The 21,751-nt window shown below is 35.3% G+C and overlaps 1 protein-coding gene across 1 annotated transcript in view; it reads right to left on the bottom strand.

The window, feature by feature from the left end:
* Positions 1 to 21,751, bottom strand: part of MYCBP2 (MYC binding protein 2, E3 ubiquitin protein ligase) — a 269,123-nt gene that overhangs the window by 67,177 nt on the left and 180,195 nt on the right. The window contains exons 47-52 of the mRNA XM_010855138.1: positions 20,129 to 20,344; positions 16,389 to 16,444; positions 14,786 to 14,901; positions 12,316 to 12,413; positions 11,483 to 11,599; positions 10,639 to 10,779 (exon numbers count right to left, since the gene is read on the bottom strand). Of these exons, the coding sequence (XP_010853440.1) occupies positions 10,639 to 10,779; positions 11,483 to 11,599; positions 12,316 to 12,413; positions 14,786 to 14,901; positions 16,389 to 16,444; positions 20,129 to 20,344 (744 nt within the window). The remainder of the gene's footprint in view (positions 1 to 10,638; positions 10,780 to 11,482; positions 11,600 to 12,315; positions 12,414 to 14,785; positions 14,902 to 16,388; positions 16,445 to 20,128; positions 20,345 to 21,751) is intronic.

The following is a 21,751-nucleotide window of genomic DNA, read 5'->3' as shown; positions in this document are numbered from 1 at the left end:
TATTTGGATATCAGAATCACTTCTTAAATGAATGAAAAGAACATGCCTTAAACTATTTGTTGAATCTGAATGCCATGATGAGATCACTTTCTATATAAATGCAATAAAGAGAAATAACAACCTTCCCATATTTTCTCTTTTTCCCAACTAGATGTAAACAAAAGTTCCACACTGGAAGTTTTTTCATTGTTATTATTACTTCTTTAAAACACATCTAAACTGCACTTTAAAACATTTTTTTCTATTTATTTCTGTGGCCGCACCAGGTCTCAGCTGGGGCACATGGATCTTTCAGCTGTGGTATGTGGGATCTAGTTCCCCGCCCAGGGATGGAACCCAGGCCCCCTGTATTGGGAGCGAGGAGTCTTAGCCAGTGGACCACCAGGGAAGTCCCGAAACTGCACTTTTAAACACAATGATACAGGCTCTACAAATGGCTTTATTCAAATACAGTAAAAAATGATCATCATGGAACACTTATGCAAACACTAGGTTAAAATTAAATTGATATTTAGTTATGTTATAAATAGGGTAAAATTTAAAAATCTAATATATTATGCAAGATAAAATATGACTGAATAGCTCTATCTCTAAGAGAAGTATCATTCTAAAAGATATGTATAGATGTCCATTATGTAGTAGAAATTAAAAATAAAATCATAAGGTTAAAAAATATAGATTCAAAAATTCTCTGTACCTGTGACTTCAATATAGGATTGGTCTGGAAATTTTTAAATCCATTATTAACCTTCACATAATATCTTGCAAATCTCACTGTGGTGATGAACAATCATCAATTTTCACTTACACAAATACAAGGAATGGACAATATTTACTTACATTTTCTACAATTTTGTATCATATTAATCTAACACTCAGTTATTCATTGACAATTTCATGAAAATGAGAATTTTAACTATTTGAAAAATTTTAAATCTAAAATAAAATATGCATTTATATACCTATTTTTGCATATTTGTAAAAATTTATACATGTGCACACCTATAAGAATACAAAGACAGTATTCAAAATAAAATCGAGAGTAAGGTTTAAACTTTAATTGGGCTATTTTATTCACCAGGTTTTCAGTAAACATTTAAAATGTCTAGAAATAAATAATTTTAGCAAATACATCATTTAGTTGTAGCAAACACAACTATTTCATAGTTTTTTTTTAAGAGTAAAATTAGTCATACGTACAACTGATGTTTTAAAAATTACATGGTATGATGTAAAAACTAAGCCAATAGTAATAGATTTAGTGAAAAAACATCTTCACTGGTCTTTATGATACATCTTGAGCATTTAATTAAGTTTTGACAACATTTCTCATTTGACCACTCAGGGTAACAGTGAGAGAAAAGTCTTGGCAAAAACTAATAATAACAGCAAGTTCTTTACTGAATTGACAACATATGAAGACTGTATTAAAATATTTAATATTTTATTGATTAAAGAAATATATAAATTAATAAATGTACAGCGAAGTTTATCCTTTTTTAAAAATACTGCACAGTATAAAAAGAACTGATAGACCTAAAATCACAGAACTATGTCTGTTATTCTCAAGCAATTCTAAAATTCACGTTTTATTTAATACAGAAATTTAAGACCTGGGCACCATCATATGAAACTGATGAACTGCAATGTTATTTTTTGCTCCTTGCAATTCCATCCCATTCTTATATGAATATTCAAAACAGCACTGAGCAAGGCTAGGGAAAAAACAGAATAGCTGTGGGGTTGAAATTCTCCCACTTAATAAGCGAGGTCTGAAAAAGCCAGACTTGTATACAATTGCTGGAGAAGCTAGTCATAAAATTAAATATAGCAAATCTGAAGTCAAGTAAAAGTTGAATAATGCAGTCTTTGGCAGAAATAGAGGGAAAGGGTTTATGGGCAAACTCAATTGCAGTACTTTGTATGTAAATTGTTTTCAGCAAAAAAAAAAAAATATTAATCTTAAGCACAGGCTTCAAAGATATAATGTAAAATTTGTTATACATGCTGAAATACCTGCACAATGTATGATTGTTCCTTACAGTTAACTCACCTGGGGGAAAAAAGCTTTGGAAGTCCATGCAAATACGTCCAAATCCCTGACTCCTGGGCTAGCATTAAAGATATTCTGAGTGACAAAGTTTAGGAAAGAAAAATATCAACAAAGAAAGGGAACAGGAGATGATCTGCAGAAGACGCGTTCACAGGAGTAACAACGTTCTGTACGCCAGCACCAGCACCAGAGTATTATTTCACTACAGGGAAACTGAAGCCACCTGAGTAAACCACACAGCAAAGAAATTCTCATACGTAAGTTTTTGTCAAAAGCTCTCCATGGATATAGTGTGTCATGCCATTTGCTACAATTAAGAGTTAGACATTGATTTCAAGCTTCAGACAGTGCAAGAAGGACAACTTAAAACTCCTTTAAATGACTGACGTATTGACGTATCTGTTCCAGTAAAGCCAGATTTGTTTTATGATTAAAAAAAAAAAAAAACAGTCTGCTGTTTATAAAGACAAGGTGAAGAATGCAGATTGTATAAATAGTGTAACTAGTACGACGAATAATAAGCGCATGTAATTAGTATATGTGAACTTGTTATTACTTTTTTAAGTACAAAAAAAAATCAGAAAGTAAAAAAAGTCTAATTCATTTTTTCACTTTTGCTCTCTTCTATAAGTGGGGGGAAAAAATCACTTGGAAATGTTACTGAAAGCTGTCGGCAAATTTGGTAAGAAAAACAGAGAAAAAAACAATCTGAATTTTTATCAAAAGGTAGACCTAGTTTTCTCCATCTCAAAAGTTTAGGAAATGCACAGAACATTTAAAATCTCTACATACAGTCTAAAAATATTCTGTTAAGGAACAACCAATTCACAGCAACATGGTCCCAGAAAAATCAACATTTTCACAAAATGTTTTCATGACAATTAAAATGATATACATCTACATAGATATATCATTCTATTAAATATATTTACTTGATCTGAACTGAAAATCTTTTCAGAAACTAGCAATTACACAATTTTACTGCTTATATAAATACAAAAAAGAGGACATTAAAAATGTCAATGAAAGTTGTGAACAACAAAATTCCCAACCAACTGTAAGCCATTTTACATAATGAGAATTTATTTCATATTCTCCAGTTTTGTGTCTTCCTCATGTATATACGTATATGGACAGATATAGATACATATCCATATACATACACCTATGCTAACACAGACATATGAGACATATAAAAGCCAGGGAAAAAGTGCTTCTATTAATGTGTCTACAGATAAACGCAAAACAAAAAACAAAAACCAAAGCTCCCTCCACATTTAAAAATAGATAGCAGACAGGGTACTTTCTCTTTAGGTGAAGTGGATACATGTTGCAAAGCATTCTGAAATGCCATTTTGGGGGTGAAAAAGTGTCCTTATTGGTTCATCCATGTATATAAGAATTTGCGGAGTATTTGCTCAAAGGTTTTTCTCCTTTTCAGAGAATAGTGGTACCGACTTTTGGACTAAAACAATGTCAATGTTTTTTAGCATATTCTATTTTTTAGCATAATTTTTTTCTACTATTAAAAGCAATGTGAAAAACATTGTAGGAAGTAATGCAGATGGAGTTAGGAATAAAGAAGCAATGTGGTGACTGACAATTTCAAAAATTTTATATTTATTTCAGTGTTTAAACTCAGTGAGTCTGACAGCATGAGTTAATATGCCCTCATGCTAACTTGAAATAGCTTGAGATACCTTAAAGTGATGTAACTGCTAACCATGGTAACAAATTGCCAATACAATTTGTACATGTTAATTATATGTGGATTCAAATTTGACACTTCTTTTGCTTTGTTCTACATTTGTAGAAAATTCTTAAGTGTATACTGGTTTATTGTAAGGCTATTTTTAAAACGTGGTATCTTAACAATACTGCATTTATCAAGTATCAAAAAAGCACCAAACAGAAAACTGAAGTTTAAAAATAAAATATACTGCATAGTTTCTTTTGAAAACACAGGGAAACTTAATCTAAAGATATAAACATGCATGAAAATATTAATTTCCTCAAAGTCTCAATTTCTCACCATTAAAACATATAAATTAGTTTTCATATTGTATAATTTTATAGACTGAGTACCATTACATATGTATGTATATACATATATATACATACACAAATACACACATATCTATAATAATCTAAGTCATCTTATCCTCAAAGACTATTCTGAAGGCAAAAAAGTTCTGCCAAATAAAATTAGAAAACTAAAGTATGCTAAAAATCTAACTAAATTGATGAGCACCAAATTGCAGCTTTAAGACAATAAGCTTCAAGGCATAGAAGAGACAAAATCAAAGAATAATTTTTATGGTGAAATACATGACCAAACATTCCCAATGCTTGAGCACAGAGTTAGGAATTACCATTTTTAAAATGAAAAAGATAAGTATCTCAGGAGAATTAAATACAACATATAGTGTATGTTGTGACAGTGTTATTTTAAAGGCCTCAATTCCATTCTGTTTAGGAAACTTAAATGTCAAGCTTAAGAATGAAATGAAGCTTTTGACACCCATCTAAGGACAACATATTTATTAACGGTGTATTAAGTAAATATTTAGTATTTACTAAGACTGAAAAACAGGTCTATGCATACACATACACACAAATTTGCTAAGAAAACAAAACTAATAAATCTGAGGTATATTAAAGCTGTGACTACCATGCATCATTAGGTATCCCAAAAGAATTAAATTGGACATAAAAGGCATGAAATATATGCTAATTTTACCAAGTACTCTGAGTAATGTTATATGAGAGAATATCAAATGATATTTTTCCTTCTCTCCTCCAAATCTTCAGAGTCCCCAAATTTAGAAAAATCAACCAACTTTCTATATGTGAACATCAATCAGCCTAAGTAGGTAGAAAGTGGTTTGTATAATTGCATGGAGACTCAAGTTGCTTCTATAAGAATTTGAACAATATTAGCATTGTAAATATATCTGTGAATATTTCTAATGAGGTATCATCTACTTTCCTTGATATAAACTTTGTCACTCAACCTCACAATGTTAAAAGACCTCATTTATGACAAAGTAGACAATGAAGCGTGCCTATAAATTTCAAATCTCTAGTATCTATTTTTGTAATAGAAGTAAACTTGCTTTCCAAAAAATTTAGGCTCTATCACAGGCACTCAAATGTTTCCCACGTCATGTGCATAAATTATTTTTTCTCTCTTTTTAAACTTATTATTTTCCCTGGTGTATGAAACATTCTACTAGCTTAATGTGCAGTTTCCAAATCTTAAGAATTTTAATTTAAAATCAGCTTTCCCCAGGTATCCTTGAACATACATCACAGTATTCATTCTCATTTAACCATTAGGGTTATGAGCATTCGTATTTATTTAATTGTGGAATTCTAGCCAAAATAATATGATTTTTACAGCTATATTTACTTTATCCTCTTATAACTGTATTTGCCCTTATGTCTTCACTAGATGAAGGTAGACTAAACACACAAACATGGGCTTTGGAATTATATGGACTGGAGTTTAGAACTAGCTCCACTACTTACTACTTATGATCTTGGGAGAATAGTTCTCTTCTCTCATTGGAAAAATGAGAATAATACAAACTTAACATCAAATGGATATACTGAAAATTAAATGAGAGAATAAAGGTAAGAAGCATAAGACAGTCAGAAATTATTTTAAGCAGTATGATCATACTAAATGCTAAGAATTAAAATTTAGCATTCAACAAATGTTGAAAGTCTGCCACAAACTAAATGAAATATTTAACACTTTGGAAGAAACAAACAGGAGTAACAGGGGATCTTAAGTGAGTCCTAACCCTTAAGGAGATTAGAAACAGAAATAAGAGGTATATAAATACAACTGGGCTAAAGAGAAGGAAAATAAACTAGGCATTATGAGCAGCTGGAGAAAGATGTAAGCCTTTTCTGCTTTTACAAAGTGCTACCTGAGCAGGAAGGGAGAAAGTTAATTTCCCCAGTATGTAGAATCTTTCTGTCCTCAATTCATGCTTCACCCTTATTAACTATTAGTTACCAAACGCAGCATGACTTCGTAACTTTGGACATTTGATTCTCTAATGTGAAATTCCTTAACTCTTTTACGGCAATTTTTCTTTGAAACCTCCTCAAATGTCACCTCCTAAGTGAAGCCACTCTGTAACTCATCATCATGCAACTTAACTTTGTGAATACTGTACATCTATCACATTACACAGCGAGCACTCTAAGGACAAGAATTGCACTCTTAATTATTTTGTATCCCCTCCCCTCTGCCTCTTCACCCGACACCTTCTTCCCAGCTTAGTGTCTGGTACATAGTAGGGACTCATATGCTGAATGAACAATTAGTGAAGTGATAACTAACTACATGGATGAACAATGTCAACAGAAATTTTTGAGCCTGGCCAATTAGGAAAGTATTAGAAAAGTTGGGGTGGGGGGAAGGAAGCAAAAGCATTTTAGACAAATGAAATAACATAAACAGAGACTAAAATGTAACGTTAAACAGTGTATTCTAAAGGGGGCAATAAGTCTAACAGACCATGAGTACCTCACAAGGAAGTATCTGTGTTCTTCATAGTTATCCTGATTCTTTCCACTGATTTAAAAGTCGTTTTAGAAAGAACACTCATAATATGAATGTCTAATGCTATTTAATCTCTAAACAAGAGCATTACTAAAGTCATATTTGAACCAAATTAGGGTGTCATTATTTTTTAGTAAATTAATGACATTTAAGGGCTTCCCTGGTGACTCAGACAGTACACAATCTGTCTGCAATGAAGGAGAACAAGGTTTGATCCCTGGGTTGGGAAGACCCCCTGGAGAAGGGAAAGGCACCCTACTCCAGTACTCTTGCCTGGAGAACCCCATGGTCAGAGGAGCCTGGCAGACTACAGTCCATGGGGTCACAAAGAGTCAGACAGGGCTGAGAGACTAACACTTTTACTTTCAATGACATCTAAATAGAACTACTGCCAGTCAGGCCAAAATGTGGCTAAAGAACATATCTACAATGAAAACCAGTGTTCTGCAATATGAGTACAGAAACAGGACAGGGTAACAAAAATCACTTTAAAGTTTATTCTAAATATGGCTATTTATGGTAATCTTTTTAAAAAACAGATCATCAAATATTCAGTGTTCAGTTTCCAATCCCTACCCCTATTCTCCCCATCAGTTTGCTTGAGTCAGGCTCCAAATATGGTACATCCATTCATGTGAACACAAAATTCTTTTAACTAGACAAAGTTGAACACAGTAACGTAAAGACTGCTCAAGGAAACTTTTTGGTACTTTTGCATCTTTTTAAGTGAGTGGCATCAGTCCTTGATAATCTCTAATTTTATTTCAAACCTGCCAGCTTTCTGTTTAACTGAATAGTTTTTACAATGGTTAGCCATAACTGACAGCTGATTCATTCACCAACGAAGTAGAAAAAGGCAAAGTAGGTGGCAAGTTATTTCTCCAGTAGTAAAAGAAGTAAGAGATGCAAAGGAAGCAGCAGCAAAGTACATTTCTTTAGCTGTATTAGTTCCCTGAGGGGATGAGATGGAATCATATGCTCTGTCCTGCAGAGTAAGGTACTCATGAAAAGCTTACTGACTGTCGAAGAGGCCTGTCCTGGTCCTAAAAATCAAAACCCTGGGAAATCAGCCTGTTCCTGCCTATGCCAGGCTCTGACTCCAGTTTTATCTAACATCCACACTGAAGCAACTTTACACCAGTTCTGTCTGAAGCCCCATGCCAGTTGTCACACATATCCTCTGTCCTCTTTGGTCACAAACATGCAATGCAAATCCTTATTTAGGTCATCTACCTGTCCTCTTATTTTTATACCAGAACTATGTTAGGCATCTTCCTGATCCAACAGCTAATTATTCCCATTTGTCCCATAACTTTATACTGTACCTAATGGGACCCTTTCTCTGATGGTAAACAAACTCACTTTCAAACCTCGCAGGTCACAGTGTTGCCAGCACCTGTATATGTGGATGTGGCCACATTAACGATCCATTTCATTCAATAAAATGCTCTAAGTATGAAATCAATTTCAAATATGCTACATTATCACACAAATTGCCTGTCTCCTTCCAGCTCTTTTAGTGCAGTGTGTTCACTATACTGTTGCATTTTATTAAGTCCTCCAAGTCCCTTGGACCCTCCACTAATCCTTTCACATTTCTAACTTAAGCTGCAACCCACAGCTGGTGCTCTCAATCGCTCTTTCATCAGCACCTGAAATTTCCTTTTGTCCCTATTTCAGCAGCCCAGGAAGTTCTGGCCAGCACTGTCTGCTTTCCTGGCTCTTTTAATTCTGGAGACTCAGGGCCATGGGGGAAGAAGGGCGTCTCCAGGATGCATCTATCCAGTGGTCTCACTGGGTCCTTCCTGGTGCAACAATCCCCAAACAAGTAGTTTTCTTTGTCAGATCGTGCTGTTTCTCTCAAATATTACTACAAATTCTTATGGCTTTTCTAAACTCTCTAACATAACTCAGTTGTTTTAGTCTCAGCTAATGGCTTTTCTCTCTTCTCTGGAAATGATGGTTTCTTTCACCTCTTCCCTTTCTCCCTCATTCCTAAAAACTTACCTACTGCCACACATACCATCTCCCCATTCACAGAAACAATTCACCAGTGTGCCCTCAATTCCATTTTCTCCTCTTTTTTCAGCCTTCAGATTCCTTTTCTGTATCTTTGATGCCCACCTTTTCTACTGGCATCTTTTAATTTATAAGGATCTCAAGTCACTATCATCCTTAAAAATTAAGGAACCAGAAAAATCTCAGCCTTCTCAGTGATACCAGATACTCTGAGTTACATCAAAAGAGAATTCATGTCATGTTTCAACATAAAGACAAACTAGAAAATACCAAAAGCTACTTCCTTTTGCTTTCTGTCTCCAATAAAGTCAGTGATAACCTCTTCATTCACACAGCAGTGGAAAGCCATCGAGTATTTGTATGGCTCACTCCATTTACCTCCTCTCTCTCTGACCTCACAACTGTCTGCTAAAACCCATCTCTTGGCTAAAGTTTAAAAGCATCAAGTAACAGAACATGAGGATTCCAAAACGAAGCCACGGGATTCAGAATACTTCCCGCTCATCCTTGCTACCTTTGTTTATTCTCTTGTCTTGTCTGTATGAATATCCTCCTCCTCCAAAAGTACCTCCTCAAATGAGCCACAAAGGAATTAGGAAAAAAAATTTTGAAGCAGAGGATGTCGTAAAGATAATATAATCTAACATAATGCCCTATTAGGGTCTTAAAATACACAAAACCCTTTATTGGTCAAAATTTAAAATATAAACTGCTAACAAAATAAACACAATGGCTACTGTAATTACTGCTTTAAAATATCATCTTCATTATCCTGAAGAATATTTGGTTACTATAATGAGAGATGGATTAAAAGCATTCAAGGGAAAGTTTCTAGCCCCAGATTAAAAAAAAACAAAAAAACAAAAAAAAGCAGTAGACCAAAACTCTCTAGACTTTCTTTATCATGCATCTATTAGTTAAAAATATATAGACAGCTTCTTTCCCCATTGTACTATATAAAACAAATACAAAAGAACAGAAAAAAGAATGTTTAATAAATCCAAACAGAAGTTCTATTATGTTCTTTTCAAAAGCATCGTTTTATATAACCACCCTTTTGGAGAACATTACTCTGGACTATCAAGGAGAAAAACAAACAACATAGGGACTGATTTGATAGAGCGAGCTTTATGCACTGATTCTTTTTAAAGAAATTCTTAGTTTAAAATACTAAGGTTATTTTTAAAATAAAAATTTATCTGTAGTATATATTAGCAGTGTCATGTCATTAATGTCATTCTTCAACATAAAGTCAAACTAGAAAATACTAAGAGCTACTTCCTTTAGCTTTCTATCTCCAGTAAAGTCATATATTTGGTTGAGATGAAAAGGAAAACAAAAAAATCACACATTTCTGCTCAAATTATAAAGAGAGCCATGGGTTCCTATCAGAGTTAGTGACTTTTGAGCACTGGCTATATGTACTCCACTGCATCTCTCAAAGAGGCTAATAGAACTCTCACAGACTCTGAGATTCAACTAGAGCACTATGGTGCTGCAAGTTTAAAAATCCACCTTGTTTTAATGAGGTAGTATCATACACCAAGAAAGAAAAGATTCAAACTTAAGACAACACACAAAATTACAAAACGCCACCAAAAAAAAAAAAAATCGTACGTGTTTTTGAAATGAATAGTAATACTGAATTCTTAAATTTTAGTGTTGAGTTCATTCCAAACAGTAGTGTGAATAAGGAAGGAAAAAAAATGTCAACTACTCTCATTAGCCACTCTCATTCCCTGTCTCCCTGGAAAGAAATCAGTAGGCCTAGTTTTAATTTACTGCTTCCTCCTGTAATGGACTATATAGTATTAAAGGCCTTAGCCTTGCCAAACTTCACCTTTATTACACAGAAGCTCTCAGAATTCAAGCACTTGAAGTTATTTAGTTGTGGTTTACCTCAGAACTGAGAAGCCTTAATTAAAGAAAGCCCTGTAATGAGGACAGGGTACCCCTATAATCCTCTTTAAAACCACCTTTTACTTACGTCAACAGGGACCAGAAGACTTTTCCCAAGATGCTGATTAAAAGAGAGGCACCAGGCTTCGGTATAACCGTTCATGTTAGGAACATACTTCTTTATCGTCTCATCATTGAGCCTCAGCCACACACCATCATCATTGTGGATCTATGGGATACAAGCAACAGAAACAAGCCATGCCCGCCTGTCATTCCGAGGAAGGTAGCAAAGTTCTGAAAGGCTCAAAGCAGGCAAATAATGGTGGACATGGAGATTAAGAACCTAGTTTTTGCATAAGTATGGGAGAACCTTTTAGGAAAACAACCAGCAAGCCAAGCAATACAATAATCCACATGGTGAGATCGTAAAACACATTGTCACTTAGAAGTAAAAGCACAAAGAAGTCACACTTTGAGATAAATACTTCAATAATAAAAGCAGAGGTTTCCCAAAAGAATACAAGCCTTTCTTCCCCTCAATTTAGATTTTAATAATCAGAAGTTACGTAATTGTATTATTAGAAAAATGTCCTGTCCAAAGTTAAGTGATACAATAAACACATACAAAAGCAAACAACATTTTAAAAGTTCAAGAAAAACCACTCATTTTCACTGAATTCTCATACTGGCTCTGACTAGTATGTTAATTTTTATGCTAAAAATATAATTTTAGTTATTTATTGATAAAGAAAAATAAATGCAATATTTGAAACTCAATGAATAAATTTTTAAATTCTGTGAAACAATTTTCCAAATACTACCCAAACTGCTTAAAACATATTCTAACAAAAAATTTAGTAACCTTATATCATGCAAACAGTGCAAAAAATTTTCATCCAAAATTTATTACCAAGTGTTTCTTTACAAATTACCTCATCAATGAAAGTGATGGTTCCATTGACCTTCACTATGCCTATCTGCTCACTCTGAAGAGAAGGGTGGCTACGGATACGCAGCCCTGCACTGTCCTTGGCCACAAATTTTCGAACCTGAGAAAGGCAAAGACAGACAGATGAAACAGGGAAATCATGGAAGAGAGACCTTATAAGTGGTAAGAGATAAACAGACTTGAAAGTATAATTCTGAGAAAGCTTCCAAAATTATTTGTAGCTGGTCTTCCTGTGCAAATAACAATGGCTTATTTTTAACAATAAAGAGAACATTTTTAAGTATAAAACTGTAAATCACTGAAAAAAATAGAAAATTATTTGTATATTAATAAGTTAATTTCTAAACTTTGAAGACATGATAAAAAGGAAAAAAAGAGCCTTTTTTTCCTTTTAGGAAGGTATGATATAAATTCTATTACCCATGTTTCTTTTTTTTTTAATAAGTAAGTAGTTTACTAAAATTCCTATAGCACTTACTCTTTAGATGTTAGGAAATGAATCTAACAGCACAGGATACTTTAATCTTGAGAACTTTACACACTTTAATGTCAACAGACGTTTTGTTAATTGTAAACTTTCAATAACAGGAAGTATACAGAGTCTATAAATTACTATAGCATTATACCAAGAAACCAAAAAGTACAGTTTTATACCTGAATTACCATGAACTAGTCTTCAAGTTTATTTAGGAATACTTAGAATTCAAATACTGAAATAAGGAAAGTATTAGACATTGGATGGCCACCTTGAAGGATCAGTGAAGAAAATTAATAAATTTCAGACTGATTCATGTTCTGATTTCATTCTCCCCTAACCTTATTTGGTTGAGGCTCAGTCTTTGGTTTGACCAGCTGAGTTCCTGGTGGTATCATTCCTTTTGGTGGGTCTTTTACTTTGACTTCTAGGCCAGCATCTGTAAGAAAAGGAAGGGAACTGTAACATTTGAGAATATAAGGGAGGGAAGACCCTTAAACCTAACTTCATATACATTCACAGGCTGTTTTAGACAATTAAAAGAAATATCTGAATTCTGTCCTTCAAGGTAATTAATATTTAACAGCTAAGAAATAGACGAGTACTTGGAAAAATGACTGTGAGATTCCAAAGGGGAGTCTCAGGGATTCAGGAAAAGAGGAGGGGCTATAGACTGACTATATTAAATAATAATGAAAATTTTAAAATAACAAAAAAAGAAACCCTTGTGTGATTGAACATTATCTCATAACATCTGATCAGAGCACTACTTGTCATCTACAACAATTATCTCATGAGTAACAGGCAGCAAAGCTTGGTGTTTACAAGCTGGGACTCTCATGTTAGACTTGATTGTTCCTAATTCTGTCATTAACTGTTTGACTCTTTAAGAACAGCACCTAGTTCACTGAGCTGCTGTGAGAATGAAATGATTTTAAAAATACATACAGAATATATAAGACTGTATAAAAATTTTTGATGTATATTAAATACTCAATAAATGTTAGCTATTAGCATCATCATTATCCTAATGAAAATTGTCCTTGCCTACAGTCAAGCAAGGTCCTAGCCTACTATCAGTTTGGTCACCTCTGGTGAAAGCTGAGTTAAGAAGTTAGGGAAGAAAATGAATGGTTCTAAGTGACTATGAATCTTTTTCTTCAATGTCATTCCAGAAAATATGTATGAATATAAGTGGATTTTTCTTATTTATGTTAGTTTTCTTTACCCACTATAAGCAAAGATTGGCAACCCATTCCAGTGTTCTTGCCTGGAGAATCCCAGGGATGGGGGAGCCTGGTGGGCTGCCGTCTATGGAGTTGCACAGAGTCGGACACGACTGAAGCGACTTAGCAGCAGCACCAGCAGCAGCAGCAAAGATAAAACCTTTCTTGACTGTCTCTACTTTTGAACTTCTGTAATTTGTATCCCTTGCATGTCACTTCTTATATTTTACTTCCTGTGATTTTGTTTGCCCCATTTATCTTGCAATCATCAGTAAGCTGTTCACTTGACAGGAACTGTCTTATCTAGAACAATGTTTCACTTAGAACCAACAGAAGTCTGCTGAACTAAAGGCTTTAAGGATACTCTGAAATAAAAGAGTACAGCAAAAGGCTGCAGCTAAAGGTGTCGAGGATGGTACAGATGAATCTGATATATCTAATCCTATGGTTGTTCTTTAGTTGCTAAGTTGGGTCTGACTCTTTTGTGACCCCATGGGCAGTAGAATGCCAGGTGTCTCTGTCCATGGGATTTCTCAGGCAAGAATACTGAAGTGGGTTGCCACTTCCTTCTCCAGGGGATCTTCCCAACCCAGGGATCAAACCCATGTCTCCTGCACTGGCAGGTGGATTCTTTACCACTTTGTCACCTGGGAAGCCCCAATCCTACAGTTACACTACATTTAATGCATATTCTATATGTCTACAGTTACATCAAGGTAAAGCACCTCTTTATCTTCACTATAAAAACAAACTAAAGTTTCCCAAAGGGTATTTTGGCGGAATGTTGGAACAGTATTACTTTTATCTCTACCCCCCTCTATCTCTTCTCTACATGAAAAGGTTTCATGATAAGTATTAAACGAATTGAGAGGATTTTTAATTTCAGAATGTCTTAAAATTCCAAATATGATAATATGAATTGGATGAATATCTAAGATGAGACTACAATATATGGGGCATTCTAAATCTACCTGATCACAGGAACCCATTTGCTTGAGGAGCATTAGAAAATATAAGTGCTATAAGGAATCCATATTGATAAACTTTTTAGAGCTTTCTTGTCCAATTGCTGTCCAAGTATATGGATAATTAAAAAATAAAGAGTAGAGAAAGATTAATCCCCAAAGGAAAGGTAAGATATTTTTCAAAGTTAGTAGAAGGTAAAGAAACTCATTCTTTCAACAAGTATTTCCTGAGCACTCATTGTGTGCCAGGCACTGAACCACACTGGGAGATCCAAAGATGAAAGAGGCTGCTCACAGCCAGGAGAGGAAGACGCACCATGACGGGGAGACGAGGCACGCATGTGGTTACAGGGCAGCACGGAGGAGATGGAACTGACTAGGCACACTAGGGAACGCAGGAAAGGAGTCATGAGGGCTACAATGACTCATAAATTACTGTAAAATGTTAAGACCTTGTAAATGCACAAGTTAAGTACTCATTATAAAGGAGGACATGACGCTCCCTACAAGTTAGGAAGTCTGTCCACGTCTGTGATACATGGACAAGGGCAAGCTAGAACAGAAAGAGGATTTTGATTCTAGTTCTTTACACTAAGTAACTCACAACTTTAGAAAAATACCTATTTCAATGCCATCGATGGTAACATGAATAGTGTAGAGCCCAATAGCCCCTGGAGTCCAGTTGGCACAGTAAGTGCCATCATTATTGACACGAATCAGCATATTCTCACTGGGTCTGAAAGGAAATAAGATGAACACTGGAATATTTACTTTGGTTAAACAGCTGACATCATCATGAGCATGTATCAGCAAATATTAAATTTCTGATTATATGATCACAATGACTAGCAATCTTACTGCCCTGTCATGGTGTTTTCCTACTCTCCATGATTAAATTCACTCTTTCCTCCTCACCACAAACCTCCAGCACCCCTCTTTCTGACTCTCAGCTGATTGCGACCTCATAAGTTTCTTCTGTTGAAAAACATAAGCAATCAGATACAACCTTAAGGTTGCAATTAGATTCAATCTACTTTGCTCTACCTCCTGTTCCAATGGCAGGAATGCCTGGGTCCTGTCCAGTGCCAGCCCCTCCATCTGTGCTCTGGGTCTCATTCACTCAACACTTCAGTGATACAATTCTCTTGCTCTCTTTGTTCATCATTAACTTCTCCCACTTTACTGGATCATTTGTTTCATTTCTATAAAAACTTCAAAACGTCCCATCTTAAACACCTCCTGTTGATACCATACCTTTCCCTATAATACAGTCTCATAGCTCTTTCCCCATTTACAGCAAAACTTACCTGAACAATTGTCAACAACCACTCTCCATGTCATTTCCCATTCTCTTCCAACGCTTATCCTAACTATGCTTTTGCTCCCAATACTTCTTTGCAATTGATTATGTCACAGTCACCAATGTCCACCATGTCCCCAAATTCAGTGGCTGTTTCTTTATCTTCAGCAATCCTCAGTGGAATTCGATAATAACTTACAACTCCTCCTTTTTTGAAAAACCTTTTTGCTTCTGCAACATTCTTCTGATTGTTCTTGCATCTCACTGGCCACTCTTTCTAGGTGTTTTGTTGGCTCTCTCTTTTCTGACTACCTAGGACTGCCCCAGGACTTAGGTCTAGGTCTCCTATTTTCTTTCAGTGTCATCTCTGCAGTTGATCATTCATCATTCATCAATTTTAAATACTGTATCTATAAAGATGATCAAAAATTTATTTCTGTTCTGAATTTCAAACTGGTATTTGCCATTGCCCTGGGAATAGCCCCTGATGAGCAAATAAAACAGTCGGCCAAAAAAACATGCTTCAATTTGGAGTTAACAGAATTACTCAGAGCTCAAAATCAGAGTTCTCATAACTAAGTTCAATAACAAGTGCAACATATATTAAAATCACTCTGCCACTCCATTAGGTGACGGACAGAAGGAAATAAAAATAGAAAAAACAAGCCAATTTATATACTTTTAGATACGAGTTATTTCTGTATTACCTTAGTATTATGTAACATATTGGCAGTATTTATAGTTCAATATAAATACATGCTTCCTGCAAATCTACACATTATAAAACCTGTCGTAAGTCTCTACTGGGAATTTTAAAATGCTATAAAATATTTCCTTAATAGACAAGAAAGTTGGAACTCATGGTGATCTTAGTTGTAAGCAGCTGACATGTCTTGGCTAAGCTTTGAGGAAATGATCCTTACCTCTTAGGAGTTGGTGATGCAAAACGCAGTTCTTCAAACGAGTAATTTTCATAAACCTTTAAGAAAGAGACCATCAAGAATCACAAAATCATTAGAAACATTCTTAACTAATGCAGTGACAGAACACTCAATAAATGGTACTGAGACAACTGGTTATCCATACAGGAGAAAAAGAAAAAAACTCAATTACCTACATCATACCACCTACAAAAGTAAATTCTAGGTGTGTTAAAGATGTACATGTAACAAACAAAACATCAACAAATTCAGAAGAAAAAAAGGACAATATGTTTTGAGCATATTAAAATTTTAAATTTCTCCAAAACAAGGACACCATAAAGAAATGGCAAAGATCAGCCTTCACCTGAAAGGGATTTGTAATTCATTTAACCAAAATGGGATACAAAGCCATAATACATAGAGAACATAGAGAACAAATTAATACAAAAGAGGGAAACAACACAAGAGAAAGGTAAGTAAGACAAATCACTGAAGAGGAAATCTGAAAGGCCAATAAACACTTAAAAAGTTACTCAACTGAACCAGAAATCAAGGAAATGAAAATGAAAACAAGATAACCATATCACAGTCATCAAATTGTGTTGGTGAGAACCAAATGCGGGTGAGAACATGAAGCACCTAACATTCTGACACAAATCAGGGGCCTATAAATTTTACAAGTACGTTCTACAATCCAGCAATTCTACTTCTAGATATGTATCTTAGAGAAACTCTTGTTCACGTACAAAAGGGAGTATACATAGTTATCTGTAAATGTTTGATATAAGAAAATCTCCTTTCCTGAAACAAGAATTAATATCTCTAAGAGACAATTTGGGAATGGCATTCTGTAACTTCCCTATCCTGGGCCTCTCAGAACATTCCTAAAATACTGAATTCAGTCCTGGTAACTCGACTTTCAAAAGAAATTATACAAACTTAAGTATGCTACCAGGAAACTAAAAGAATGCCTAGAGAGGTAAGGAGGCAAGAAGTTAAATTCTTTAAAGAAAAGTTGAATGCGAATGTTTAGCTTTAATTCTTTAATAGTCAAAACTAAAACAAACAAAAAAAAATAGTCAAAACTATTAAATTTTTAGTCCCTTTATTTATTCAACCTCAATCATCTCAACTTCTACTTTTAGTCACTCGCACTGAAAGTCACGGACCTGTGACACTACCTGCTCAGTTTTCTGCCTCTGTAACTCCTAACTGTTTCTATTCTTAAGACGTCTAGTCCTTCTCCCCTCCCCAGAGTTCTCTCCCTGAATCCACTTTTATTTTCCTTCCAAATGAGCTGGATTCCACTGACCTTTCTTTAACCACCAGATGCCCAACTTCCTTTTCAGTCATTGTTTGCTTGTTGAATTATCTGGGACAACATCCATGCCGCATCAATTTAAATGATTATGATCATTTTTTTTCATGTTCATAAGACTCATACTGCATTGCTAATACAGGATCTTCAGTTTCAACTGATTCTCCAAGGAGGGCTGATAAATCTTTTCTGATTACTTTTTCCTCATTCTGTACAATGACTATTTCATTTTTTCCCCTTTGGTTCAAAATCTTGATCCTAAGATTCATCACTCCCATCTCCAATCTAAGACATATAATTGCTATCATAAATAGTCCCTTGGCCACACAACCTATAAACTTATTAGCAATTTATTTTATTTTCCCTCTCCTGGTACAGTGAAAGAGGTAAGAGTTCTCTTATTTACAGCCAATCCCTTTTTATCTCTCGGAGTATCTTCATTGTCCCTTCTCAAAATGTCTCCTCATCAGTACTAAAAGATGTCTTTCTATATTCAATCTCAAGACTCTAAAGCCTTATCTCAATTCTATTTCCTCTGTCTCTTTTTATAACCAAACATCTTGAAAGACTAATGTACACTCATTTTATCTTTAGCTATTATCACCTCTTTTTAAAATTTTTATAAATTTTATTTATTTTTTAATTGAAGGATAATTGCTTTACAGAATTTTGTTGTTTTCTGGTAAATCCCAACATGAATCAGCGATAGGTATACATATGTCCCCTCCCTCTTCAACATCCCTCCCATCTCCCTTCCCATCTCACCCCTCTAGACTGATACTATTTTCACCTTCTCTTCACTGCAATTTAATTAACCAACTATGTCTCTAAAGCTGCTCCTGTCAAGATCGCTGCTAGATCCTTTTCAAAACTTCACTTCTGCAGCAAAACAACATTAAAGCTCCTTAATATGCTTTCTGTGACTTACAAGCCATGGCATAAGGCAGCTGGGGAAGTAGTTAGGAGATAAAATCTGGAACCGACTCCCTGGCATTTGGGTACCCTTTGACAACTTACTCAATCTCTCTATGCTTCGGTTTCCACATATGTAAAATGGGAATAAAAACCAGTGATGTATAGGGTTGTTATGAGAATTAAATGAGTCACCATATGCACCGTAGTGGTAAAAGGGCCAAAGGTAAAAATCGGTGTCCTAGTTTATACTGGCCCTCTGGCTGGTATTCTTGCCAACATTTTTGTTTCCCTTCTCCATTTTTTTTTTTTAAATCTAGTAAATCAACATTTCTCAAAGTGCAGCTTTTGAATATAAATCATTCTGCATATTTGTTTTATATATATAAATTCTGGAACCTCTTTTTAGACCTACTGAATCTAAATCTTTGGATGACAGGAAAATCTCCTTTTTAAGTAAGTGCTCCTGGTGATTCTGATGTGGACAAAAGTTTGAGCATCATCATTACTGACATTCCTCAGGACCCTGTCCTGGAAGGCCTCTCTTCTCATCATGTTAGATAGACATCTCCTACTTCCATCATTTATGAATAATCCAAGTACTGATGATTCTCCAATTCTTTTCATGAGGTAAGACTGTGATCACATCAGGTTTGTAGTTTCAGCTTCTTTTTATCTATCTTCAGATGGATATTTCAGAGGTATCTAAAACCACATCCAATGCTGAATCTGTTATCCTCCTCAACCCAAAACTGCCCCTTCAATATTATCACTCTTACTACTCAAGCTCAAAACGTTTTATTTCCTTCCTCTTTCTCTTTTCAGCATCCCCATTAGCCACCAAGTCTTACTTATCCTAAAAATCTCCTGAATCTATATTGACTGACAACTCACTAGTCCAAGGGATGAGCATATCTCACCAGATTAAGTCAGCAGTCTCCTAAACAGACTTAAACCAAACCATGTCTCTTGATTACCCACCCAATTACTTTCTCCATATTCCACCATAATCTTTATAAAACCAAAAATTATGTCATTCCTCCAAATGAGAGCCTACAATAGCTCACACTGCTCTCTGAAAATAGCATAATTCCTAACTTTGATTTCAAATAATGACCATCTTGATAATTTAGATTAACACTGCCTCTAAAGATTAACTAAAAAAACGAGACAAAAATTTTAAAAAATCTGTCTAAAAGCCTCAAGCCCAAAGAGGGAAGAAACCCAAAGAGATAAGCCTAACATTTGGAAGAACCCAAAGCTGAAGGGGGCCTCAATAATAAGCTCAGCGTCTTGAAGGGGTATGTCCGAGGAATAATGGTGATTTGAAAACACACAAGCATTTTCACAGGAACTGAAATGTTTGCTACATAAATGAATGGTAAAAAATAAACTTTTTCTGGGAAGTAAAATAAATTACCTTCATTATTGTTATGGCAATATATCGAGCCTCCTTCACTATCATGGGTTCATACGAAACATCCAGCTTTGGGGAAGTAAAATAAATTACCTTCATCATTGTTATGGCAATATATCGAGCCTCCTTCACTATCATGGGTTCATACGAAACATCCAGCTTTGGGGAGGCTAGTCCGCCAAAGGTCATGTCGGTATTAGAAGATGCAGGTGGTACTGCAGGACTACCAGGAATCCTCTGAGGCTTCTTTACTTGCTCTTGTTGCAGAGATGTTTTTTTCTGAGAAACAGGAACGGCTTTCACTTCCACCTAACCAAGATATTATAAAATCCAAATGACATTATTATATAACTCTCCTTGACACATCAGAAGAAAGCAATTTACAACTTTAAACTGGCAATTCTTTAAGTTTTATGTTACCACTTGTCCCCCTAGGGCATTCCTTAAAGACTATTTAACAGTGCCAAATGATTATGAAGAATGCATCTCAACAGGGATCCTGGACACAGTGCAAAAGAGAGGCTTTGTTTTGGGGAATAAATAATCACAAATATCAAAACAAAATAAAAACATGTGCCACCATTAATAACATTTAGGAAAGGATAGTAAAATGTATCTACATTCTTACTGGCATTACTTTCCAGTAATCTTCACATATTTTAAAGCACTAAACTCAACTTTAGCTATATATACTGTTCTGTAAAGAAAAAGAACTCTACTGACAGATGTCTTACAACTCAACAGATAATAAAGCAAATTTTATACCTAAAACTTAAACATGTTTATTTACTTTGCAGAAAGAGTACTATTAGGTGGTTCTGTCACCAACATGAACTATGAGGGCCAAACAATCTAATTAATCTTTCCAACTCAGTTTCTTCAGCGATAAAATGGGGTGTCTTTTATCTGCTTTACTATAGAGATGCAAAGAACAGATTTCCTAAGGCGTGTTAAAACAATGAAAGCACAAACTACCTCATAAACAATACTCAGAAGTACCTTCCAAGAATTATAACAAAATACTACATTGTTGTTTGCTATGCACTGGCAAAAAACACTTGGTCCCTCAGTCAGTCAGTCAGTTCAGTTGCTCGGTTGTGTCCGACTCTTTGCGACCCCATGAATCGCAGCACGCCAGGCCTCCCTGTCCATCACCAACTCCCAGAGATCACTCAGATTCACGTCTATCGAGTCAGTGATGCCATCCAGCCATCTCATCCTCTGTCGTCCCCTTCTCCTCCTGCCCCCAATCCCTCCCAGCATCAGAGTCTTTTCCAATGAGTCAACTCTTCGCATGAGGTGGCCAAAGTACTGGAGTTTCAGCTTTAGCATCATTCCTTCCAAAAAAATCCCAGGGCTGATCTCCTTCAGAACGGACTGGTTGGATCTCCTTGCAGTCAAAGGGACTCTCAAGAGTCTTCTCCAACACTACAGTTCAAAAGCATCAATTCTTTGGCACTCAGCCTTCTTCACAGTTCAACTCTCACATCCATACATGATCACTGAAAAAACCATAGCCTTGACTAGACAGACCTTTGTTGGCAAAGTAATGTCTCTGCTTTTGAATATGCTGTGTAGGCTGGTCATAACTTTCCTTCCAAGGAGTAAGCATCTTTTAATTTCATGGCTGCAGTCACCATCTGCAGTGATTTTGGAGCCCAGAAAAATAAAGTCTGACACTGTTTCCACTGTTTCCCCTGTCTCCCATAAAGTGAT

This window comes from Bison bison, unplaced genomic scaffold, assembly GCF_000754665.1.
Source record: "Bison bison bison isolate TAMUID 2011002044 unplaced genomic scaffold, Bison_UMD1.0 scf7180017864354, whole genome shotgun sequence".
Classification (NCBI taxonomy): domain Eukaryota; kingdom Metazoa; phylum Chordata; class Mammalia; order Artiodactyla; family Bovidae; genus Bison; species Bison bison.
The sequence above is the reverse complement of the archived record's forward strand: the minus strand, read 5'-3'. Positions and strand labels throughout refer to the sequence as shown.